Source organism: Emydura macquarii, unplaced genomic scaffold (genome assembly GCF_026122565.2).
Source record: "Emydura macquarii macquarii isolate MOO-44397 ecotype Brisbane River unplaced genomic scaffold, CSIRO-AGI_Emac_v2 contig_1790, whole genome shotgun sequence".
NCBI classification, from domain to species: domain Eukaryota; kingdom Metazoa; phylum Chordata; order Testudines; family Chelidae; genus Emydura; species Emydura macquarii.
In genome coordinates this window covers 17677912-17704230 of record NW_027131927.1, presented here as the reverse complement: position 1 = coordinate 17704230, position 26319 = coordinate 17677912, and the positions used below count along the sequence as shown (strand labels likewise).

The following is a 26319-nucleotide window of genomic DNA, read 5'->3' as shown; positions in this document are numbered from 1 at the left end:
GAGTTTATAATTGTACATTAGATGCTACCCGAGGAATTAAGTGTAACAATACCCATAAATGGTGGAAGAAGTTAGAGAATATGAATTTATATAAAAATAACCAGTTTAGAGAAGAGGTTTGGAAAATTCACAAGACTACTACCATTAATCAATATGTAAATGATACCTGGTTTGAAAGGGCTAACATCATGTTACATGTGCTATACCAAGCCCATTCCAATAGTTGCAGAGGAGTTACTTCAATCGAAGAAGGTGTGTGGTGGGCATGTGGAAATTGGGCAGGAAAAACTTTACCACCAAGGTGGAAAGGAAGATGTACCTTAGTATATCTCTGGCCTGGAGGTGTGCATCCAGTTCCTTTACATGACGTTGTGTATAATCACCGACCAAAAAGAAGTTTTATGCCCACCCTGGATGCTCACCATTATAACCCATTAACTGAACACTCTTCAGCATTCTGGAGAGGATGGAGAATGTTTTTGCCCTGGCAAGGAGTGGGTGATTTGGAGTATGCACTAAGAAATTTTTCAGCAGAATTTGAGATATTTGCCAATGTCACTGGAGATGCTATTTTAAAATTACAGGCTGAAATTGAATCGTTGGCACAAATGAGTATTCAAAATAGATTAGCCCTAGATCAATTGTTAGCTCAGCAAGGAGGAGTTTGTGTAATGTTGAATCAAACCTGTTGTTTTTATAAAAATGAATCAGGTCAAATCGAGATGGATGTACACAAAATTTGGAATGTCAGTAGATTTTTCCATGAATTTGCTAACCCTCCAATGCCACCGTCTGGCATTAATATTTCATGGTCATCCATCTGGAATGCTTTGACTTTTTGGTTACCAGACTTATTGTGGCTTAAAAAATTGTTTGTAACTATAATAGTATTTATGATAATATTACTGTTAATGTTTTGTTGTAAACAGTGTTGTTGTTTATTTTTCCAGCACAAAAGGTTTAAGCCCCCTAAGAAACAGATGGTGCAAAGGTCAATACGGTATTGGTATATTGGCAACGAAAATGAATGAATATATTATAATTATGATTCTAGTAGTAGATCTATTAGAATCAAAGGGGGGAACTGTGAAGGGAAAACAAGATGGGGTCTTTGTTTTTGCTGAGAACTGATTTTAGAATTCACTGTAAAAAGTTTGAGATAGAAAATGTTTTGTTAGCAGTTGTTTAATTTTAGAATGTTTTGTTGTAATAATATAGTTAAGAGGTCTAGACACTAGTAGAGAAGGAATGCAGAGAAAGACCTTGTAATTTAGATAAGGAAAGTTGCTAGCATTCAGTTAGAAAATTCCTAGATAATACTTTTTAGTATGTATGACCATGGAAACTGTGACGTGTTAAAACTTGTTTATACCATTCTATAAATACGGTCTGTTTTTTGGAAGCAGGGGTCATTCCTTATATTTGAAGGGATCACCTTCTTTACGTAAAGAATAAACTTTGATTTTGCTAATCTGTTGTTGGCTAATTCTGGACCCCCGCCAAGGCAACGGACATAGTGAGTAAGGACCCCCGAGTTTGGGTTCTTCCACAGTATTCGGTGTAGTGAGTTTTTCAGGTCTTAGGTGAGATGTGTTTGCAAAGAATAGGGCCAATGGGCCAGTTCATGAAGCCCTTATCCAGTTATCTCTCAGGCAAAACTCCCATTTAGATCAGTGAATAAGGACTGAATAGAAATTGCGTAAGGTCTCGGGTATGCAACAGTAGGAGGAGAAGAAAAAAATGTCAAAAAGCCAATAAAATCACTTTCCACCCTGCTGTGCTTACACACACACACAAATGTAAAAATTTTCCTCCTTCTCCAGCCATTTCCCTTTTCTGCTTTAAGGGCTCAATCCTGCCATCATTTCAAAGACACAACTCCTACTGAGTCAAAGGGAGTTTCATATTGGCTAGAATTTCAGAGTTTGCAAAGTCTAGGAGCCTGATCCGAGGTCCACTGAATTCACTGGAAAGGCTCCCATTGATTTCAGTGGTTTTGGATATAGGAGGAACTGTTGCTGTTGACTTAGTGCGTCTAAAAATAAAAAAGTCAAGATGGAAGCGATGTGGCTGCCAGAAAGGACATTTTTGGGCGGGATTGTACCTTGAAATGCGGCTGCTGTTTCGCTTGCTGGTGTTCTGTTAATGCACAGGCATGTTCATTTGCAGTGGTGCTTTTAAGATTGAATTCCTAGTCAAACTTATGAACTACGAGCATGACTCCATCCCAGATCCATTCACTCACACACAAATGGAGGCCTGTGTGCTCGTCTCTCCAGCACAGCAAGAATCAAAAGGGCAGAAAAAGTACCGAATCTATGACAAGAGTCAACAGAGATGACGCCTCATGCTCCCTCTACAGCCATGCTGCCATTAGCCATGCGCTCTCAGCTCCCCTCTGCCATGTCCAAGGAGGATCAATACCACACAGGGGGGAGATGGCATTGCAGTAAGCATATCATCCACACAGAGGGGCTCCAGTAGCTTGACACATCTCCTCAAAACCTCAGAAACCCCAGTTCCACTTGTGTTTGCAGAAAGGAGCTTTTGCAGCTCATAGAGTCAGGGGATCATGGTCATCTGTGCTGGGATTTCCCCCTTTCTCTCCTTCGCAGCGTACAGTGGAAGGAAGCATGTGAGCTGAGAGCGCATGCTGCTATTTTATGTTCAAGCACATGGGCAGGTCCTTACTGTATGTATCTTTTGAGTTCTTGGCCACTGCACCGGGACCAGTGGTATCGATGAAATGCAGCCTGCACCAAAGGAGCCATGACACTCCCCATAGCGGTCTCATCCCCACATCTGTTGCCTTGTCCGTCATGCTCCATTCCCAGCCTGAAACAAAGAACAACTATCAGACCCAACAAAATCTGTTATACCAAAAAAAAAAAAAAAAGAGGGTGGGGTGGGGGAGGGCTTAAACAATTCACACTTTACTTGCAATTTTATTAAAATGGGATTTTATTTTTACGTCCTACCAATACCATTGAATGGATCTCTCTACCAATGACAAAATATCCATGGATGGACATTAAAGAGTTCCTCAAATACTGTTTCTTTAATGCTGCTTCATTTATTTTATTTTTAATTAACTGAACAGAAACCAAAAGGTTTTTCTACACTTGAAAGTTAATTCAGATTAATGTAAACTGTGAATTTAAAGCAAAATAAATATTCCTCAGTAACTCATGTGTGGACACACTTATTCTGGAATAAGAGTATATTATTCTGATTTAAATAATCCACGATGGAATAGCCATTCCTGAATATCTGTGTGTGTAGACAAATCCTAAATATAGGATGATCCGTGCTTAAACTATTGTTGATATAAAACCACAAAAAGACAAAGAGATAAATCTCCATTTATCACAAATAGTTCATGAATTTGTGTGTCCACTTTTGCACACTCATTTACCATATGAGTGAGGAACCTGGACTACTAATTTTAAAAATCAGGCTCTCAGTGACATTAATTCATCCAGCTGGCTAAAGGAGATATGAACTATTCCAGACTTAATTCTCCAAAATGTGCCACATCTGATAAATACACAATAGCTTTTAATGAAGCAACAGGTAGAAAGAAGTCTGTGTTGCTTGACAAACCACTGCCACTGTTGAATGCAATGCATCGAGACAGTATTCCAATGCCTTCCATTTTTTACTTAGATATAAAAATCCCTCCCATGAATTTTACAAAGTAAGATTCCCCTTCTCCCCCCATTTACTCCTTCACTGATTAAAACTTCTGTGAATGCCGAGGGAATAAGAAATATAAGGAAATTTGCCATGCACATAGCACCCATGAGAATAAAACTGTTTTGTGCAAGTGGGAGAATTAACCCTGTGCTATACATTGCTCAGGTTGTAATAGTAAGACTTACACATGACCCGTTTCATGGGCAACTACAAAAGCTGAAGAAAACCCATCCTCATGGTTGAGAGTGCAGCTTCTTACAGGGTGACACATGCCAGTAACGGGAGCGTATCCTGTTGAGAGCAATATAGTTTGAGTTTGTTTCCTTTAATTTTTTTTTATTAGCTAATCCCACAGGAATTAGTATCACATCTTTGCCTATAAAAACCCAATGTGAAGGAGTAGTTAGATATATGCTTCCCTGCTGAAAGATAAGGCTAGGTCAGCTGCAAATGTCCATCTCTATCTGAGTGGGGGAAGAGGTTGATGAACTTTTTTTGTAATGTGATGGTCTTGGATTCTTTCTGTAGTTGTTGTCTTGATGTCTAATTTCCCCACCTACTTTAAAGCAGCTTTTCTCATTAAAATGACTATCTTGTAGATAAAAGCCATGCTTAGTTTCTGAGCAATCTACATTGTTTAGACACTTACATTTTTACCACCAAAATTCATGAACCTTGAAAATGAAGCTCATTGTGTCTCAAGTTGGGCATCCAAAACTTGGTGCATTTTTCATGAACAACTATTGGTACTGAAGCGTATTTCAACTCACATGGTTTGTGCTAGCTGAAAATGTGAATTTTAAAAAGGAATGTACAATTTATACTACGGTGGTTAATTACATAAATCGCATGAAGTTGTTGCTACATGACTGGTTAACATATGTACCTAAAACCTTTTCTACAAGAGAAAGTTGCACTGTTTCAACTTGAGGAGTGATTTAAAACAGATTTAGCTGAGTTTATGAAAACCCCTGAATGGAAAATCTTATTTCTGTTTAAGTGTAGTTTGTTACACTTTAACTTAAGTTGGTATTTATATTAAACTGGAATACAAGTGTCCACACAGGGGTCTGCACTGTTTTAACTACATTAGTTTAAAACCCAATTTAAGTTAAACTGGTGCAAATTTCTCACATATTCAAGCCCTAAGCAACAGGGATCGCATTTACCATTGTGTATTTAACTTTAAAATCCACAATTCACACTATTTACAATGCAACTTAAAACGTGCTTGGTCAGTTACGTGAGTCAAACAACTGGGCACCAGAAACAACACCAGATGACTTAAGTACAGTAGCTAATTTAAGCAGTGCAAACTGAATATCTGGTTGCAAAATTCACAATATGACCCATTCAAACACTTTGTACAGCAAGAATTAGAGCTCGTTGGGAATTCTCCAATGGAACATTCTTCTGTCAGACAATGCCAGTTTGGTTAAATTGAAACATTCTGTGGAGACGGTTCAATTTCGATAAAGTTGTGACAGAACCCAGGCATGGTTCTGATGTTACCCTGCCTGAACGTCTGGCTGATGTCCAGCCAGCTTGGCTCTTCAGGGAGGCAGGAGCCTGGAAGCACCAGGGCCGCCCAACCCAGAGCCAAGTCTACATTCCCTTTTGTGGAGCATTTCAAAAAGTCTGGTTTTCATTCCAAATCAGAATGAAACCAAATTTTGAAACACTGAAATCCTCCACGATATGGAATCACCTGTCTTTGCACGTCTCTTTCAAGAATTATTCACTGAAGAAATGAACGAAACAAGCAGCCTGGATTGAGAATTTCGCGATCTGTCAGCAGACAATTTGTCGAAAGGAAAAGGTCACTGACAGCTACTTTGTGGCTTCTAAGCAACTCCCCTGCACAGGCTATTGTGAGGAGATGCATCATCCTAGGCAGGGCACGAGAAAGAGATGGCACCCCTGGCATGTAACGGATTGCTTCTCTTTGCTGGAGTGCTGCTCCACAGGCTCGTGCCACAGAAGGCCGAGGCCCAGGCCCAGACCCAGGCCCAAGCCCCCGCCTTCGCCACACCCTTTTTTAGCAATTCAGTTCCTCAGTGGAGAGCAGGAACAAGCAGAGCCTATGCTCCCCAGAGCACAGAGACTGCTACTGCGAGTGGCCCTAGAGCAGCATGCAAGAGGGAGAAGGAACCTCTTGCTTGTCCAGGCAGACCCCCCGGACCACTCCCTTCTGGCCTTGAATAAATTATTCTACTACAAGCCATTCACCCAGCTCTAGCACTGACTGCAATACAAGAGGTGTCAATGACTGCTTGGACTGGATGGAAAGTTTGAAAAAAGATTCTGCTTTATCAGTGCACATGGGCTGAGGGAAGAATAGACAAATTTATCACAGTTACACAGAGCGGCACATTTTCAGGTCTCCTCATCAGGCTTTTAAGTTACTAGCAGTCACGTGCATTAAATCCTATACTGCCAATTTACTGCCAATTACTCTGACCTTCAGCTCCTAGAGTAATTATGAAAACCAGCACATGGGGGCATGAAAACCCATTGACAGGTAGCCAATAAAAAGGCTTCTACAGTAAATGACACGAAAACAAACAAAAAAAGCTAAATGTAAAGTGCACTAAGATTTCCTGTTCTTTCACATGAAGAAAGTGGATTGCTATTTACTAGAAACTGAAAACTCTTTGAGAAGTAACGTTACCATGATCCAGTTAGGGGAAAAATGACAAGGGTCACCATTCCTCATTTTTCAGGACCCAGACTGATCAGATGAAGTCAGGAAGTCATTTTTCCCCATGGTACAGCAGCGCACACTCAGCAGTTTGAGGGTTTTATACCTTCCTCCAAAGAATCTAGCTTTGGCCATTGCTGGAGACTAGATGAACAACTAGCTGGCTCCACAACAGTGCATGCTCCCCCTTATGCATATGCTTTTCTGAACAAGGAAAGACTTAGACACATGCTTAAAGTTAAGCACTTGCTTAAGTGTTTTGCTGAATCAGGACCTATATTCCTTGTTTTTTTAAGATCAATCAACACAACTTTCAAAGCTTTTCCCTTTCTTTCATGCATTATTAAAAAATAAATATTTCTGCTACAGACTGGTGGCTTTACCTTGCATACCAGCAGGCCCAAAATCTTGCCTGGTTAAAAAAATGGCATGATCATGACGTTCAGAATGATTGGGATCCGATTTCTGTTGCTGGTATGCCCAACGGCACACATTCTCCAGACTTCTTGATGGGTTTCCCCTTTCAATCAAGCTGATGGACTGGAAGAGAGTAATAAATTAGAATCAAGAGCTTAGTCGTGTGTTCCCTGGAGTTGGCGTCAGGACATTTAAAATAATTATTCTCTCTTAAGGTTTGCCTACAAGGCGAATTAGTGAATGGCAAGCCAGGATGCAAATCTACAGTGCACTAGTTTGTTATGCTCTCACTCACCATGTGGACCCTGCTACAGTGCATTAAAATTCTGTGGTGTATCAAAGCGCACTATGGTGCTTTTAGTGCACGATAGCAAGGTCCAGACACCCAGTGAGTATGCGGTAAGCTAGTACACTATAGATTCACAGCCTAGCTTGTCACGCACCCCTTTGGACGTGCCCTCAGGGCGTTCCCCTCTGAGCACTGACCAATCACTCTTTTCACTCCTCCCCAGCTCATGCCAGCCTTTTGCCCCATCAAGTTGCTCCACAACTCATGCATAATATTCCCCTTGGGCTTGTTTTGCCGCTGTCTTTACTCCTGTGAAGCCTGAGCAAAGTAGGTGCAAAAAGCCATCAGAACAGTGACATTTTTTTGGGACTCTGCTCAGGTGTTAATGACTACACAAAAGGCAAGGTCATGGGGAATCATGTCAGCCAGAGAGAATCAGCAAGGTGTTTCCTGTCAGCTGCTGGCACCTCTTGTTTGGCTGCAAGCAATTGGATCAGTTTGTTGGCTTGCATGTGAGGGACTTTTCAGAACCGTGTTTATGTTCTTTATAAAAATAACAGCCTTTTTGTATAAAACATGTTATATGGAGGGCAAACACAGAGCAAATGATAAAGCTGCCACAACAGGACAGTTTTAATAACACAGCTGGGAGCTGCTTACATTTTAAGCCACTGGAAGAGAATGTGCCACTTGGTTAAGATAAAACAGAGTGCAGTGACACACTCAGTCTACAGTAATCCACAAGGAAAGGCTAAAACAATAAAAATATATGGGGACAGCTCTTCAGCAAGGGTAAATCATTGTCGCTCCAGTGGACCTATACAGATTTACACCAAATGAGGATCTGACACCTCTGTTCCTATATGACTCCTGCTACACTATAAACACAAGCTCTGTATGTTCAGAGTAATAATATTTAACCATTAAGGAAACACTGAAATGGCCTTTTCACCTACCTAAGTTTAATGCCCCATTTAAATGGAAGGATGTGAGATTTACCAAACATGGAACAGACCCAATGCTTCCTTTCAGCCTTTGAATAATGTAATATATATTGGTTGCAAAGCTCTCTAAGTGCTTTTTACCAGTAAAATCAATGTAAAATATTTTAAGAAGATCACCCAGGGCAGAAAATGGGGGAGCTCCAGCATGACCCTGTGAGGATGCAAACTGTTATTGTAAAAAGGAAACAACTTCCTAATGATCAGCATGGCAGGGATATGCTGGCATGCTGCAATTGGCAAAGAAGCTATTATTTGCTTTGATAGCAATTGGCTTGATTCACTAAGGGCTTCTGCTGGCAGAACTCAGGCTGCAGGGTCTGACAGAACAAAGTCTGCGCAGAGAGGGTTTGCATTGGTACAAGGCATCTGCAATCCATTCTGTTAAGGGGGGAGGGGTCTTGTGCCCATCCCCAAAGTATGTGGCACTGGCAAGGGAAGGGGACAGACAGAACACACGGATTAGGAGAATCTCCCATGCAACTGGGCTCCTACGAAGACTGTTCTCTCCTAGGGGCATATATCCTCAGTCACAGCTGCTACTCACTGATTACAGACTACAACCCTCAGCACCATGTGGGCCAAATCAAGCCCAACATACATAGTGCAAAGCAGGATTTAAATAAAACGGATTGGTATCACAGGAGAAAGATATACTGCATACGGAGCCTTTCTTTGGCCTACATTCTCCCAGCTTGGTAGACACCAAAAGTTACCACCATCTTCCAGGGGTGCTGGAACCTTTGTAGAAGTGGGAGGGACAAGCCCAAAGTGTCCCCACCCTCTCTGCAGCTGGCTGCTCCAGCAGTGAGCCAGCTGCCCTCTCTTCTGGTGTCATAGCAGCCCTGGTGGGCAAAAGGTGTAATTTTAGCACCTCCCCAGCAGAATCTATTATTCTGCAGGGGGAAAAAAATCTGTGGGGGACATGAATTCTGCGCTTATGTTTCTTTTGTTTAAAGGGGGGCGGGGGAGATGGCCTTCTGACTTTAAAACATGGAGGGCCGTGGCCCTATGCCTCCCCCCCGGTTCTCACGCCACTATGTCCAGATGTTGGCGTTTGGTGAGAATTAAGTCAGGAAGAGGCACTGAGTACAGTTGTGTCAACATAACAACAGGCACTCAGTGAAGAGGCTTGGGTGGGCATGGGGGCTCTAGAAGAGCATTCACCGGATTTGGGCTGAGGCAAACAGGTAAAGCAACTCTCAGAAACTCCCTCGCTACTGCCAGCTTCCACTGCTGCCAATCCAGCAGCACTCACCAGCACCAAATTAATTGACACTGGAATACAATTGTGAAGAAGATTAAGATGCAGAGATGCAGAACTCATTCAAATGCCTTTACCTTTGCATATCCTAGCATTATCATTCGCACCAGAACCACATTTATGTGGACGCCAAGGGATTCATCATGGTAAATTTCGTTCACCTAAGAATGAGGGAAAAATAAAAGTTAGATAAGACAAATCATACAGCGAGAACATTAAAGTGCATATATAATTATATAACTCATGTACTTATATGGCTATATTTTGCTCATAAGGAAGTAGAATTAAAGTCTTAAAATGTTTCCAAGCACATTACAACTCCAATTGTAACAAACCTCCTCATAAAGAGCCTGATCAAAAGCAACTGATGTCAACTGATGGAACAACTCTTGTTGACGTGAATGAACTTTGGATCAGGCCCATAGTGAATTTGTTCTTTAAAAAAAAAAACTACTTCACGAAGCTCTGAACCTCCAAACACTTAAGCACATACTTAGCTTTACTCATGTGAGTAGTGCCTTCATGTAAATGAGATTATTCATGTAGAAAAACTAGGCATGTGCTTTAATGTTTTTAGGATTGGGGCCTGACAGAGGGTATCACTGAGTATATTTTTTATTTTCTTTATTTTGATTTAAAACTCACTGAAGGATTTTAAAACAAGTAAAATTTGCAATAATATAAAACAATTACAATCCACTGCCATAAAAACCATTCATGTCACTCATCAACTGCCAGTCAAAATAATCCATCAGCTGTTCCTTATATCCCACAACCACTCCATCCTCCTCAAGCATCCTAGAGAACAGACTATATATAATTTATATGGCACAAAACACTACTAGGTATATTTAATATTAATTCCTGGGGCTTTCCATCATTGACAAAGTGGCTCTTTTGCTGCTCCAAGATTTCTTTAGCCTTCCAGGCCACATGGAGGTCTTGAGCATGCCATCTGGCCACTTATACTGTGAACAAGTTCCATCGTCTGTCGCCAATTGCTTTGTCAAGCGAATATCTAATTAGTTTAAATGTTTAGGATTATTACATGAGTTGGGAAAATGATTTCGGTTTATGTTTAAAAATGCACTTCATTAAAACTCCACACCCAGTGGGCCAAAGCCTGCAAATCTCACTCAAGCAAATCCTGTCAATGTCAGTGTGAGGTTTTTCCCTCAATAAACACTTCAGGATTCAGCTTACTATCTACTTCCTTATAGAGAAAGACATGAAAAATTAGACAGCAACCCTACACGCTTTTATGCATAGGCTTAATTCTAACTGTCTGAGTAGTCCCACTGACTTCAAACTAAGCTTAAAATAAATGTGAAAAAGGACTTGCAAATCCCCTATGTGGCTTTGAAATTCCCAGGTGGAAGGTTTAAGGTCAACAGCATTGCCAGAGGAGAAAGGCATAAGTATTGCACTACAGCTGGTATGTCTGATATCCCCAAATATACTCCATTTCTTTATGTCAACATGTTCCATTTAAAAACCCTTTAACAGTATGAAAACATATAACATTTAAGCGTTTTGGAAGATGAGTTACTATACAAAAACAACTTCCATCAGCTTATGCAAACCTCACCCAAATGTGAATTTCATGATACCACAAGACTAAAGTTCCACAGGGCAGTAGAAGTTACACATGTAAGAACTAGTGCATTGCTCTTAAGCACCCTTTGCAAAGCAATTCATAAATCTGCACAAAATGCCAAATTTTGCCCTCGAAGGGCTCTAATGGGAGCTGCACTTAAGGGCAGAAATTTGTCCTAAGCATTTCTTTAAAAGAAATTAACACTCCTGTCCCACGGTTAAAGGTAGAAGAGGACAAAATTTGGAGAAGTGGCATGAAAGGGATTGAGAATTATATAGATGGGTCAAAAATCTTTTTTTCCTGGTTCAATGGTATGTCTGGGAGGGTAGGGGGAGGAGGTCAAGGAACGTGTTCCCACACAGGTATAAATTAAGGGTTAGAACATCTGCAGATCATAAATAAAGCTACTCATCCTCCTCAAATGAAATAAATAATATGTTATGGACTAATTGATGCAAAATAAATAGCAGTGCTCAGAAGGAGATTGGTATATTTGTACATAATTAAGGGTTGTTGTTTTTTTTAGTCAGGCTATATAGAGACTTTCCTGGCATAGGGGGAAAGAGTGCCATTCAGCATTGTCCAGTCTGTGGGACCTTGAATGGGGTGGGCCACCCGGGCCATGACCCAACCAACTTTTAGCGCCTTAATTTATATTCTAGGGAACATCCGCCTCTCGGTCGGAAATTGGAATCGTGCCAAGCTCCGCCCAGGACTAGGCCCAGAATTGGCTCCCTGCCTGGACGTTGGAACTGGTCTTGAAGTTACTGCTCCCTGACTCACCCGGCCTCCACCCCCTTTGACAGTAGCCTAGCTCTCCAGCTCTTTGGGGCTGCCACAGGGGGACAGAGGGAGGGGAAGGCAGCAGAAGCCAGTGTGCAGAGGGAAGGAGGGGGAGGGGAACGCAGCCAGCAGGAGCCAGGGTGCAAAGGGGAGCCGACGAGGGAGCTGAGGTGTAGAGCCAAGGTGGGAAGGGGGAGGAGGGGATCTGGCTGGAGATACAGTGAGCCAGTGTTAGATGGCCAGAGGAAGCAGAGGGATTTGTCCCTGAGTGGGGGACTCATCCCTCCTCCCCAGCTCCCTGAGCGGCAGCTGGCCCACAGCGATAGACATTAGGTGTGGAAGATTTTCAAGGGAGTGTCTGAAGGATCTGACCCATTGGGTGCAGCTCCTGTGAACGTCAGCAGCAAAAGCCAGGTCCATTCATTGCCTATTACAAAGCCACGCCCCTGCAGCCCTTTGCTCCTTCCAAAACTCCCCCATTTACAAGGGCCTGGGAAAGCTTCAAACTCTGGGGGAGGCTATGTGTGGGGGCGGGAACAGCTCCATTCCTTTCCTTCCTGCTTGTCCAAGGGGACTTCTTTCCTCAGGATCGGGACCATCCCTTGAACCCCCGGCTGCTTGGCAGAGAGCAGTGTGCAAACGTGGCGGCTGCCGATTTCCTTTTTAAAATACATGTTTTTAAGATGGATTAATTCTGTAATACTCTATACGCGTCACGAGAAGAATGTATGTAAAAAAGAATGACATTAAGTGTAAGCGGAAAGTAAGAAATCAGCGGTGGGTGCTGTGGGGGGAGGGCAGGGGTTGGTTGATATTTTTGGCCCCCCCCCCAATCAAAAAGGCATTCCGTGGCCCCTGAACTCAAATATACAGTATGTGGTTCTAAAAAGCAAGACCTTTTAGGACCAGCTGTGAATGAATTGGCAATGCACACAACTCACACCTCCTGCTTTGTAAAGCAGTTATTGAAGGGTTCAGTGATTTATTTCTCATATGCTCTGTCCTGATAATACGTAATATTATCACTCCCCACAATAAATTTTTGTAGTGAAACAAAGGAAGTGTCTTAGATTCACAATCACTGATAAATGCACTAGCTGATGAACACTCAAAGAATCAACAAACAAAAAAGCGACTCGCCCATATGCCAGGAGGTAGCAAGCTTCCCTTTGCTGACTCTAGCACTGGTGAAAGGCTCTGGACTGACCTGGACAAACTAGCCTTGTATTTATCTACAATATAGATTTAGCATGACTTCTGGCAGTGCAACGTCTCATCCCCATCTCCCTCTCATGTACATCAAACTTACCTGAAGACACACCTGGAAGGCTGAGAGGTAAGTGAGTGCCTGACCTTTCTGCAGAGACTGTCAACAAGAATATAGCTAGTGCCAAGCATGGCAGTGGTTTTGGTCATGTAAAACCAATTTCCTAGGAAGTGGACTTTTCTCACATGCCACCAAACACCCACGAGAAACTAATCTCTTTCTATCATTACTGTAGACTTACAGCTCAAAGGCTGCTTTGTCCCATCACTAATTCTTGGATGCATCATTCATTTCCCTAGAGATTGGGAAATGTTAAACCCTTTACAATGTATGCAGTATTGCTGTAGCCGTATTGGTCCCAGGATACTAGAGAGACAGGGTGAGTGAGATTATACCTTTTATTGGACCTACTTCTGTTGGAGAGAGACAAGCCTTCGAGCTACACAGAGCTCTTCTTCAGGTCTGAGAAAGGGCTCATTTTAAAATGTGGCGCTTTAAAGTTCAGAGGATCCTTCTGACTTGTTCATAAAGAAATGTCATATATAGGTCACTTCACACTGATTTTCCTGGTCTCCTCACACATTTATTTTCTCTGAAAGTTCAGATTTTGCAAAAGCTATTGCTTTGTTTTAATACAAAACTTCTTTACTACACTGACCAGTACTCTGCTTAGCACCCCCAGATGTTTACATGGAGCAGGCATTGATGTAGAGGCAAGTGACAGGGTGCTGGGTGAAAGCAGGCTGTGTCAGCCCCTTGCCACTGAAGCCCTCATTGAGGGGAATTGGGGCCAACTGAGTAAACCTACACAGAGTGGGCAGATGAGAAGCAGCTGCCGGGCTTGTTAGCAAGACACTATAAAGGCTCACAGGAAGGAAGAGCAGGATGGGGCAAACAGCCAGGAAAGGGAGAAGCCACAGCAGGGGGGATGCAAGCTGCCATTGAACAATGAGGCTCCTGGCACTGTTAGGCTGAACTGTGCATTGATAGATGGTGGTGGGTAACAACCTGTACATAAAGAGCACTGGTGGGCGCACGAAGCCGAAGTCTATGAGTGGTTTTTGGGAGAAGAGAACCCAAGCAGAGGGGGCCCTGCACAAACCTGTTACAAGGCAGGAGGTGGAGGTGGACTACATCTATAACCCCTGATCCTCTTTCTCTGCAGGTCCTGCTGAGGAGCCGGGGCAGAGTAACGGTGGGTCTGCTGTGGGCAGAAATGCTTTCTGGACAGGGCTGGAGTGTACAACCTCTCAGACTTTAGAGTTGCCCTAGAGTCCTTTAAGCCATGGAACTTGTAGTCAGTTTGCTCCAAAAACAGGGCAGAGATCCTTCAAAGAGCAAATCCTGGGAAGTCTGTTGGCCCTCATAAGGGAGCCCCAAGGATTGCAGCCTAAAGATCCTGCACATGACCATTGAAAAAGCCATGGGCCTAGTCACCAAATCTGCTATATCCAGAGCAGTCTGCAGCAAAGGTCTCGCTACAGCTTTCCCCTCATCAGCTAAAGAGTTGCGCTGTGTCCATTGGCAGCATGTCTCTATACTTTATAATGGAGTCCCACCCACTAAAATCATAACCGCACAAACCTGCTAGCTGGTTGGCGAACCTGAGTTGCAACACCCTATTAGATTAAACTTTTCTGCCAAACGGATCTAGGTGGGGGTTTTTTTGAGACTTTTATTTTGGGAGGTCGCCCCTTGTTGCCCTGTTGTTCCCCTGCAGTGGCCACTGACACCACTAGAGATCCCAGGGAGGGGGGATGAGAATATAGATATCCAAACCACTGGGAAGGCACACAGTATTTACGTTTGGTGCTTTCTGACATAGGAAGGGGGAAGGTACGAAGGGGTCTGTCAGAGAGCCTTAATAGGGTTCATAATTGCCTTGTTAATAGGTAAGGGCACACTTGAAGGCCCTGTTGTGGTCAAAATGTCAACAAGGTGGTGTGAGGACTCTCCTACAGTGGGATCACCTGGCACTTTCTTTAATAGCTCTTGGTGGGCATTGTGGGCATCTGGGGGAGGTGAAATGATGGGGAGATTTCTTCCTCCTGTCCTGACGAGGCAAAATCCAGCACAGGCTTCGGCTGTGTGTCCTCTACTAGCTGTCCAGCACAGTCCCCCTGAACCACCTCTTGTTGCTCAGTATCAAGCCGGCACGGGGCTCAGGACCAGGCAGTCCTTGTGAGTGGGTGCCCCACACCTCTCCACAGACAAAGAACAGGAACATCTCATGTTTGACTTAGAAACCAGGGGGAAATTCCACAGATTCCAAAAAGGCCCCTAGACCTCAGTGACCCCCTGGCCACCCAAGTGAAGGTATTCCCACCAAAGGTTCCCTAGCCGTGTAGTAGTGCCGTAGTCAGAGAGGCGCCAAAGCTTGGGGAAACAGGAGCCCATCTCTCGTTCAGAGGAGGATGACTCTCCGCCCACTGACCCCAGAGGGGCTGCTCCCGAGTTGCAGAAGGATGCAGCACAAGCCAACATTGCAGGCTTCCTCCTGAACGATACCAATGGTTGTGTGGTCTGAGGCAATGGAGGCTGACATGGTAACAAGCGCTGCATCCATGCTACTGGCGCCACCTGTATGCTGGTACTGACAGCATGGTCTCCTGCACTACTGTTGACACTGGTACTGAAAGGCTCAGCAGAGCTCTCACTGCCGCAAGCGCCTCCGGTGTGGTCAGTACTGAGAGGATCTCAGGACCGTGCAGTGCTCCAAATGTAGAAGCTGCCCCCTCAGGCTTTGAACTCAATGGCACTTGCCTCGGCGCCAGGGTCAATGGTGCTAACTTCTGCGGTGCCACAGAAGAGGAATGCTTAGCTGCACCCTACTCTTATCTCCATGCCTAAATGACTTTGGTGGTGGCAACCCTCACCTCTTGGTGGTCCTTAGAGGTCTTACACCTCTTCTTAGGTGCTGAGAAGGGTGAGTTCAGTCAGAACTCAGGCACTGTAGGAGGCACACTCCCAACTGACGCCGAGGCACTCGATGCTGAGTCTGACCGACCAGGCTCTGACAGAGGCCTTAGGGCCACTTCCATGAGTGGAAGCATTAGCTTGGCTTCTCTGTCTTTCTTTGTCCAAAGCTTTGCAGATCTGGCAATGATCCCAAATATGAGCTTCCCCAAAGCACTCAAGCCTCTTCAGTGTGGGTCACTCTTGGAAATCGGCCTAGGGCAAGAGATGCAGGGCTTGAACCGAGGCATCCCTTGGTACTGGGTAACAGAAACTTGGTTTGGTCCCCAACTGAGACCAAAAAAGTACTTAGTTAATAGTGTAGCTAGTGTAAGTTTTCTAACACTATAAATCTAGAAAACTACTCATAAATAATTTATAGTGAACACACTGAGAGCACGTGATAAAGCAAACCAAGCAATTCCGACCATCACAGGCGGTAAGAAGGAACAGAGGGAGCTTGGGGCGGCTGGGCCCTTTATAATGACGTGCAGTGGTGTCTGGCAGCAGAGGGCGCTCAAGCCACCCAAACAGGTACCATGGAGGGAAAAATTTCCGATGACTGTGCAGGGCACGTGCACATCAAAAGTGGAATGCATGTGTGCAATTACTTGCAGGAGGGTGTAGCAACATAATGTAATAGCAGTACAAAAGGAAGTACAAAAGTACAAAAGGAAGCAGTACAAGTTCACACAGAACACCCTAGGATCCCGTCTCGGGAATCAGAGGCATTCTCTCACCCAGATCCCTCATCCTTAGAGAAAGGAGTCTGAATTCCCACCTGTCAAAGAGCTCTCTGCTTTCTAGCTGCATAGGCATCAATGAACTCTCCAGCAGAAGCTGGACTTTTTGTAGAAGAATCTCTCAGTGTGGTCTTCTGTTAGCTGGCTCCTTAAATCTGGGAGAGAAAACTGGTTGCAGCCCTAAGGGGTTATTGTGCTTCTGACTGCATGCAGGCTGCAATTCTAGTCCAGCTAGTAAGTGCCAGATTCTACCAACCACACACAGGCTGAGTAGCCTTTACTCACTGGAGCATCCCAAATCCACTTCAATAATTTCCCCAATCTTTTACTTTCTCACCTCATTGAGGAGTTGGCACATTACCAACCAGCCCATACACTATCCCATACAAATAATTGCAGAAATATTTGTCATTTATTGTATATATATTTATCTGGGGTCCACTCTGAGATGCCAATTTCCATCCATATGAGCTGAATTTTGCTAAATTAAAGCTGACTTTTTTCATGGTCTTCATGGTATAAACACTCTGAAATCTTGGAAATAAATGACTAGCCAGGCTTCACAAGAATTTACAAAATTCTGGAGCTGCCTGACATGCAGGGCCCCGACATGTGGGGGAAAAGGTACACTTTACCGGAGCCCGGCCCAGGCTGCCATCCCCATTACCATGAGGAAAAAATTGAGGCTAAATTATAGATCATGCCTGAGGATATTTATAGAAACTATAACAATTGTGGTATGTGTATGGGAGGGGTCCTATGTTACAAGTTTGTACTGGGCACGAAAAAATTATGCTTGGGTTCTGCTGACAAGAATGCATCTTAATCTGAGCTGTGATGAGCAATCACATTCAATCAAAAAATGGCAGATTAGCACCCCAAATACCTATTATATTAGCTCTGAATTCTAAGAATAGTTTATGGTCACGAAGTCAGGAATGCAACTTATGGCTTATAAGTGCTGCCTGGTGAGGATTCTCCCCACTATGCTACTCAGGAGATCACATTCTTAGAAACGACTTCTCAATGAGAGAAGAGATTTAACTGCCTGATTGTCATGTGAACTCTAGACCAGTTGTTGAGGATGGAAGCAAGGACTCTTGACAGAGAAATGCTAGTGAAGTTCAAGTACCAGAGGTACAGAGCCCGATCTCCACTGCCTTGCATTTGTGTAGTCACTTAGAGCAGTGTAAAGTGAGAGTAAAATACTCAGTGTTTTACGTGCCCTTTGTACAGGTGAATGACAGGTGCAAGGCAGCAGAAAATCAGCCCCACCATATTTTATCAACTACTATGCTGAGTAATGTGGACTACTCCCTAATATAATGGGAGGAGAAAAGATTTACTCAATTTTACAAATGTTCCTAATCCATCGTTATTGGAGTGAGGGGTTTGGCCACCTATGTGCCTCTTGAATTCTCAGCTCCACATGGCCCTTAACATGGACGACAGCAGCTTCAGGGCTCCGATGGCCCTGTCTGCCAGCTGAGAACAGCTGGAGCAGAGTGAGTTCTGGTTGTGGCCCTTCTTATTCCTGGCAAACCCCCTAAACTGGGGACTAGGAATGGGGCCTGAGCAGAGACCACACCAAGAGCTTTAAACCATCCAGGGAATTCCCCATACACCAGGGACTATCTCTGGTCCCTTGACAGTGCTGATGCAATAAAGGAGCGGGGGTGGCAGAGAATAGCATATCTCCATTATTGATCACCTTCTTGCCTACTAGCTCTTTTTGCTTAAGTCCTTGCATGTGCTCACAGTTTCCCTGGCCACCACTGGCAATGAATTCACAAGTCTAATATCTTTACATCTCACCTCAATGGTTTGGGCCACCTCCTAATTATCAAAAAGGTGAGTGATACCTCCCACCGCCTCAACTTTCAGCTTCCTCCCAGGTGAAGCAAGGCAACACTTGTAAGACAAGTAAGGCTCTCAAAGAGCACAGACCTATCAGTGGTATTTAATATTGCATATACTAATTGCTATTACTATACTATACATATACTATTGCTAATACTTCTCTTTCTGGCATCACTATACCTCTTAGGGGGCATGTATCTGTCTTTGATGCGCTGTTCCCTAGAATGAAGATGTGGCCTAGCAGCTAGAGCACTAGATTGGGGGCTCAGGAGAGCTGGGTTCTATTCCTGGTACTGGCCTGCTGTAGGCCCATGAGCAAATTGTTTCCCCTCTCTGTGCCTCAGTTTCTCCATCTGTAAAAAGGAGGGAATGATACTGGCCTTTGTAAAGTTCTTTAAGATTGACTGATACAAAGCACTCAATAAGAGCTAGCTATTATTATTACCTTCATTCCTTTCTGTTGTACATTGAGACTCTGATCACTTTCCCAATAATCAAGTTACTTTGAGGTTACATTTTTCCCCTTTCTGAAGAAAATTGACTATATGGGAGAAATTTATAAAAGTCATTAGGTTGAAGCATTCCTATTTCTGTTCACTTACAGCCAGTTCCACACTGGTTAAAACACCTGTTTCCTTTGATTGCTTTTGTCTGATGACTTGGGGCTATTAGGAAAACCCAGTCTTAATGACTTTCAGTTTTTGGCAATTTCCTCCATATCCTTAGATTCCTTTCAGATAAAAGTACTGATGTTCTTACACAGAAAGAATCAGAGAATCACAGAATATTAGGGTTGGAAGGGACCTCAGGAAGTAATCTAGTCCAACCCTCCTGCTCTAAGCAGGACCAACCCCAATTAAATCATCCCAGCCAGGGCTTTGTCAAGCCGGGCCTTAAAAACCTCTACGGATGGAGAGTCCACCACCTCCCTAAGTAACCTATTTCAGTGCTTCACCACCCTCCTAGTGAAAACGTGTTTCCTAATATCCAATCTAGACCTCCCCCACTGCAACTTGAGATCACTGATCCTTGTTCTGTCCTCTGACACCACTGAGAACAGCCTAGCCCCATCCTCCCTGGAACCTCATTTCAGGTAGTTGATGACTGCTATCAAATTCCCCCCCTCCCACTTCTGTAAACTTCTCTTCTGTAGACTAAACAAACCTAGTTCCCTCAGCCTCTCCTCATAAGTCTTGTGCTCCAGCCCCCTAATCATTTTTGTTGCCCGCTGCTGGACTCTAATTTGTGCACATCCATTCTGTAGTGGGGGGCCCAAAACAGGACACAATATTCCACATGAGGCATCACCAATGCCTAATAGAGGGGCATAATCACTTCCCTTGATCTCCTGGCAATGCTCCTACTAATGCAGCCCAATATGCCGTTAGCCTTCTTGGCAATAAGGGCACATGGTTGACTCGTATCCAGCTTCTTGTCCACTGTAACCCCCAGACCCTTTTCTGCAGAACTGCTGCTTAGCCAGTCAGTCCTTCATCCATAGCAGTGCATGGGATTCTCCTGTCCTAAGTGCAGGATTCTGCACTTGTCCATGTTGAACCTCTTCAGATTTATTTTGGCCCAATCCTCCAATTTGTCTAGGTCACTCTGTATCCTATCCCTACCCTCCAGCAAATCTACCACTCCCCCCAGCTTAGTGTTATCTTCAAACTTGTTGAGGGTGCAATCCACTCCATCCTCCAGTTCATTAATGAAGAATTGAACAAAATAAGCACCAGCACCAATCTCTGGGGCACTCCACTTGTTACTGGCTGCCAACTATACATCAAGCTGTTGATCACTACCCATTGAGCCCAATGATCTAGCCAGCTTTCTATCCAACTTATAGTCCATTCATCCAATACATATTTCTTTAATTTGCTGACAAGAATACTGTGGGAGACCATATAAAAAACTTTGCTAAAGTCATGGCCACTGCTTTCCCCACATCCACAGAGCCAGTCATCTCATCATAGAAGGCAATCAGGTCGGTCAGGCATGACTTGCCCTTGATGAATCCATGTTACTGCTCCTGATCACCTTCACCTCAGAAGTGACATAGGAAGAGAAGGACCTGGGCATATTGGTTGATCACAGGATGACTATGAGCCGCCAATGTGATGTGGTGTTGAAAAAAGCTAATGCAGTCCTAGGATGCATCAGACGAGGTATTTCCAGTAGAGATAGGGATGTGTTAGTAACATTATACGAGGCACTGGTGAGACCTCATCTGGAATACTGTGTGCAGTTCTGGTCTCTCATGTTTAAGAAAGATGAATTCAAACTGGAACTGGTGCAGAGAAGGGCTACTAGGATGATCCAAGAAATGGAAAACCTGCCTTATGATAGGAGACTCAAAGAGCTTGGCTTGTTTAGCCTAACCAAAAGAAGACTAAGGGGAGATACGATTGCTCTCTATAAATACATCAGAGGGATAAATACTAGGGAGGGAGAGGCGTTATTTAAGTTCAACACCAATGTGGACACAAGAACAAATGGATATAAACTGGTCATCAGAAAGTTTAGACTTGAAATTAGACGGTTTCTAACTGTCAGAGGAGTGAAGTTCTGGAACAGCCTTCCAAGGGGAGCAGTTGGGACAAGAAACATAGCTGGCTTCAAGACTGAGCTTGATAAGTTTATGGATGGGATGGTCTGATGGGGCAGCCTAATTTGGCAATTGACTGGTCTTTGACTACTAGCAGTAAATATGCCCAATGGCCTGTGATGGGATGTTAGATGGGGTGGGTTCTGAGCTACTACAGATTCTCTGTACCTTGAAGTCTTTAAATCATTATTTGAGGACTTCAATAACTCAGTCTTAAGTTGGGGTCTATTACAGGAGTGTGTGAGTAAAGTTCTGTGGCCTGCGTTGTGCAGGAGGTCAGACTAGATGATCATAATGGTCCCTTCTGATCTTATAGTCTATGAGTCCTCTCTTCCAAGTGCCTCAAAATGGATTCCTTGAGGACCTGCTCCATGATTTTTCCAAGGACTGAAGTGAGGCTGACTTGTCTGTAGTTCCCCAGATCCTCCTTCTTCCCTTTTTTGAAGATGGGGTACTTGAAGATGAAGATTTGCCTTTTCCCAGTCATATGGGACCTCCCCCAATCACCACATGTTTTCAAAGATGGCCAATGGCTCTGCAATCACATCAGCCATCTCCCTCAGCACCCTTGGATGCACTGCATCCGGCCCCATGGACTTGTGTATGTTCAGCTTTTCTAAATAGTCCTGAACCTGTTCTTTCACCACTGAGAGCTGCTCACCTTCTCCCCATTCTGTGCTGCCCAGTGCAGTAGTCTGGGAGCTGACCTTGTCTGTGAAGACAGAGGCATTGAGTTCTTCAGTTTTTTCCATATCATCTGTCATCAGGTTGCCTCCCCCATTCTGTAAGGGGCCCACACTTCCCTGACCTTCTTGTTACTAACATACTTGTAGAAACCCTTCTTGTTACCCTTCATATCCCTTGCTAGCTGCAGCTCCAGTTGTGCTTTGACCTTTCTGATTTCACTCCTGTTTGCTCAAACAGTATTTTTATACTCCTCCCTAGCCATCTGTCCAAGCTTCTACTTTGTGTTTAAGCTCATCGAAGATTTATTTGTTAAGCCAACCTGATCACCTCCCATATTTGTTATTGTTTCTGCACATCGGGATGGTTTGTTCCTGTGCCCTCAATAAGGTTTCTTTAAAATACAGCCAGCGCTTTTGGATTCTTTCCCGCCTCATGTTAGTGTCCCAGGGGATCCTGCCCATCAGCTCCCTGAGGGAGTCAAAGTCTGCTTTTCTGAAGTCCAGGGTCCGTATTCTGCTGTTCTCCAGATACAGTTATTAATTAAAATGTACAGTTATTAATTAATAGGTTAGCTAAAGGACTTTAGTTAATAGGTTAATTAATAGGTTAGCTACAGGATTTTAGTTGTTAATAGTAATAGTTTTAATGAAAGGAATAGTTATTAATTAAAAGGTACAGTTATTAATTAATAGGCTTAGCTAAAGGATAGTTGGTGATTCATAAATTAACGATTGATTCCATCATTTATCTGTCTCAGTACAACTCATGATATTATGAAATTTTAAAAGGTTTTGACCTAATGTTCCTTGCCCAACATCCCTACTTGACAGCTATTAATTACTGAATTATGATGATCAGGATTAAAGTTCTGCATCTACAAGAGACATTCCACTTGCGTGCAAGTCTGCCCAGGTGTCAAGATCAGAGTCTGATACCCCACAGAGCTGATCAAAATGTAGAACTGTGCAAAGCAAAAGCAGAGATTTTTTTCTGAAATACTGCATAATATGTATCCCGCTCTCTTACAAAAAGCCTGGCTGAGAGATAATATTTCAAGGACTTTTTAGTTACTGAACACAAATGCCTTCCTTTTCGAACTGTTCTACATTTAAGGCTTTAACCAAAATCTATTGAAGGCCATGAAAAGACTCCCATTGAGGTTTCACTTCAATGAGGTTTGGATCAGGCCATTAGGTGCTGTACTTAACTTTAAGACACAAGTAAATCCCACTGAAATCAGTTATGTACGTGCATAAGTGTTTGCAGAAATGGGCTTTAATTTGGTAAAAATTTTCCGGTCTTAATTACATTTTGAGAAAAAAATCAAAGAAAAGTTTACCTGGGCAATTAAAAATTAAAGAAAGCTACACTGGTGTCCTTGTATGCATTATTTTCAACACTAAAGTCTATTGTAAATGAAATTTTTACTCCAATTTCCAGTTTTACCAGAAAGTTGATCAAAAGGTTCTTGTAACATTACTGTTTCTTGACCTATCAAAACCTTGACTCCAAAGACAAGACTATTTAAAAAATGATGTAATATATTATAATATAGAAAGAGTCACAATCTTTTCTATTATTTACATACAACTTTAAGGTAATAGTAAACATTTTAGTTTAGATGTATTCTGTATTAAAAGTGTATTACCAGCAGATGGAGCTATCTACATTTTAGAAAACCTGAAACTTGAAACTATTTTGAGATATTAAAATCTGTTTACAAAAAGTTAAGTATGTTTATTTTAAAACTTAAAAGCCAATGTTCTGAAGGCATCTAAAATTATTATAGAAAATAACAGAACAGAGATTATTTTCTGGAGTTCATCTGTGCCAACAATGCACTCCTATGATTGTTCCTGTAAGCAAAGAAAGTCCATCACAAAGCACGTACATTGCAGAAATCAAATACACCTGAATATTTACAGGAATATTACTTATTCTTTAAACCCTATGTATTGAAGTGTGGGAAAATAAGGTGTCACAAGGATTAATTAACATGTTTAAGCCTGGTTTTAATTACTTTTATATTATCTATCTGATATTTTTTTTAAAAAAACACATTAAATTCAATGCTGTTCCTTTTCCATTTTCCACTGTAACTCTACAAGCTGTGGTGATACCTGACAGTGAAGTAAGGAATCATCAGGAAGGGCAAAATAATAATACAAAGAGCTCTAAGGTGGGATTTTCAAAAGCACACAGTGTTGATATATTCTTACTGCAGTCAGTGGTCAAACTCCCATTGACTTTATTAAGAACAGAGCTGGATCAACACAGAACTTTTGACAATCCCAACTCTAAAGAGGAGAGAAACGTTTGGGCAGAAAATATAATTAAATTTAGCACAGAAAAAAGTCTTTGCTAATATATCTATGGAACAATAACCAAAACAGTTATTCAGTAGGAAGGAGATACCTTATCAAAGCTGATAAAGACACAAAGTTGATAATGGCCACCAAAATGGAAACAACATGGGGGGAAAAAAAGCCCATGTGATTTTGGGAGGAGTACACAGAAGGATCACACCACTGACCAGGAGTAAGCAATGCAAAAAATGTGCAAAATAGTATAAATCCAGGCAAGTCAAAATCTACTCAAAGGTTGTTCTCTACAACTTGGAACTCTGCATGTATATCGTTCTGATCTAAGTTACTTTAATACAGTGAAATTCATCTTAAGTAGCCACCCACGGGAGTAGCAAGTATGAATTGCCTAATAGAGAAGTCCTCTAATTACAGATCAAACAAAACTGTATTGAAAACCTTAAGCTACTTCAAAGTGCTTACTTAAGGTAACTGCATTTGCCTCTTGCTGGAAGTGATCATTAATGAAGGTTTCATTGTTCTATATTTCATTAACTAGAAAACAAACTCTTACTCATTTCAGGATCTAAAATGTATCCAATGCCCTAAAGATCTCTTTCCCCATGTTACAGAGTTTTCCTATGCGGCCTGGGAGGGCGAGTTCAGCAATGCAAAACTGAGCTTCCCCCTTCGTAATATTCATGAAACATGCTGTAATATCAAAGAAGAATTAATTAGAAAGTATCCGGAGCACTGATAAAATCACAAAGTGCTGTCAAACCATTAAACAAACTGAAGTTAGCGAAACAGCGAATATGGAATACTATTCTTCTCTTTCAAACAGGAACAGACAACAGTCAGGTAATTCGGCCACTTCCTAGAGTGTATGCAAGATCATAAGGTCCATAAAGTTAAATCAGTTAACAGCCTGCTTGGCAGAACATCTACTAAAGGCTGCAAACAATACACCCCCTCAGCATAGCTCCTGGTCTTGCTTTCCATGTCAGTCTCATGTTTATAAATGCAGCAGTCACCCATTCAAATGCTGTGCAGCGTCTGGATCCAAAGGGCCTTGGATCAGGCCCTTATTGCATGAGTGCACTGGGAGGGAAGATAGGTAAAAATCTTCCTTTTGCTTTTGCTCCCCATTCCAAAAAACAAGGCAGCACAACACCATCAACTCTCGAGGGACAGTGAGGGTGGCCAGTTCATTCCTGTCCCAGACAGCACACTTTGGGCCCAGGAGGGTGCGGTCTGAAGGTTAAATGGTGTGACCCCACCCCCAGCCAGCAAGTCTATAAGCAGACAGTGGCCAGTGTGAACGCTGCTGTGTTTCAAAGGAGAAGGATCAAGAGCTCCATGATGTAGCTGGCTGCCCACACTGAGCCGTCCTGACTCAACTCACTCCCCCATGCTAATTATGGCTCCTACCCGTGGGGAGGAGGGGGCGATTTTGCTGGGCAGAGGTAGAGAAGACAACTTTACCAATGAGATTCAGACATTTTGCAGGTGTGTCCACATCACTTTTAAACACTTTATGAGGACCACACATGCAATACAGGCCTGATTCTCCTCTCACTGTTTCCATATGTACAATCCCATTGGCTTCTCTGAATTTGTACCAGTATAAGAGAGAGGAGAATCCAGCCCCAAAGCCTTCAGTACAAATTTTGTACCCATTTTTATGAGTATATTATTATATTAGAAATTATAAGAATACTAAAAAGTGCTATTATTCACTGTGAGAGAATATCAATACATTCAGTGGGAGATTTGGATGTTCAGTGCCTCTAAAAAAACCAGGCTTTAAATTACTTGCCACTGCTAACATAGTGAGTCCATTGCAGAGCCTGGATTAGAACCTAGAGTAAGTTCTCTACATTTACTTTATACCAGCAGACAATTTGGCCGTAGGGCTCCTGGCTCCCAGACCTATGCCCAATATCATGACCCACTTTTTTGTGAACACATCTGTTTCTGTGAGATTTCCAATCTGCTTTCTAAGCAAAGACGTTTCTAAGCAAAGACATAAACTTCAGATAAACAGTCCATCTTCTAAAGGTTCCTCTGGCTGAACTGGTCCTTCAGATCATGGGTATTATTGGTCATGGGACCCACTGCTGAGAAATCTGTTATTGTCAGGCTTTACTC

General features: G+C 42.8%; 1 protein-coding gene across 2 annotated transcripts in view; it reads right to left on the bottom strand.

The window, feature by feature from the left end:
* ADAMTS3 (ADAM metallopeptidase with thrombospondin type 1 motif 3) overlaps nucleotides 1-26319 on the bottom strand; it is a 227055-nt gene that overhangs the window by 33967 nt on the left and 166769 nt on the right. For both annotated transcript variants that reach the window (XM_067557008.1, XM_067557009.1), the window contains 4 exons: nucleotides 9446-9529; nucleotides 6781-6937; nucleotides 3882-3987; nucleotides 2692-2835 (listed from right to left, as the gene is read on the bottom strand). In XM_067557008.1, the coding sequence (XP_067413109.1) occupies nucleotides 2692-2835; nucleotides 3882-3987; nucleotides 6781-6937; nucleotides 9446-9529 (491 nt within the window). The remainder of the gene's footprint in view (nucleotides 1-2691; nucleotides 2836-3881; nucleotides 3988-6780; nucleotides 6938-9445; nucleotides 9530-26319) is intronic.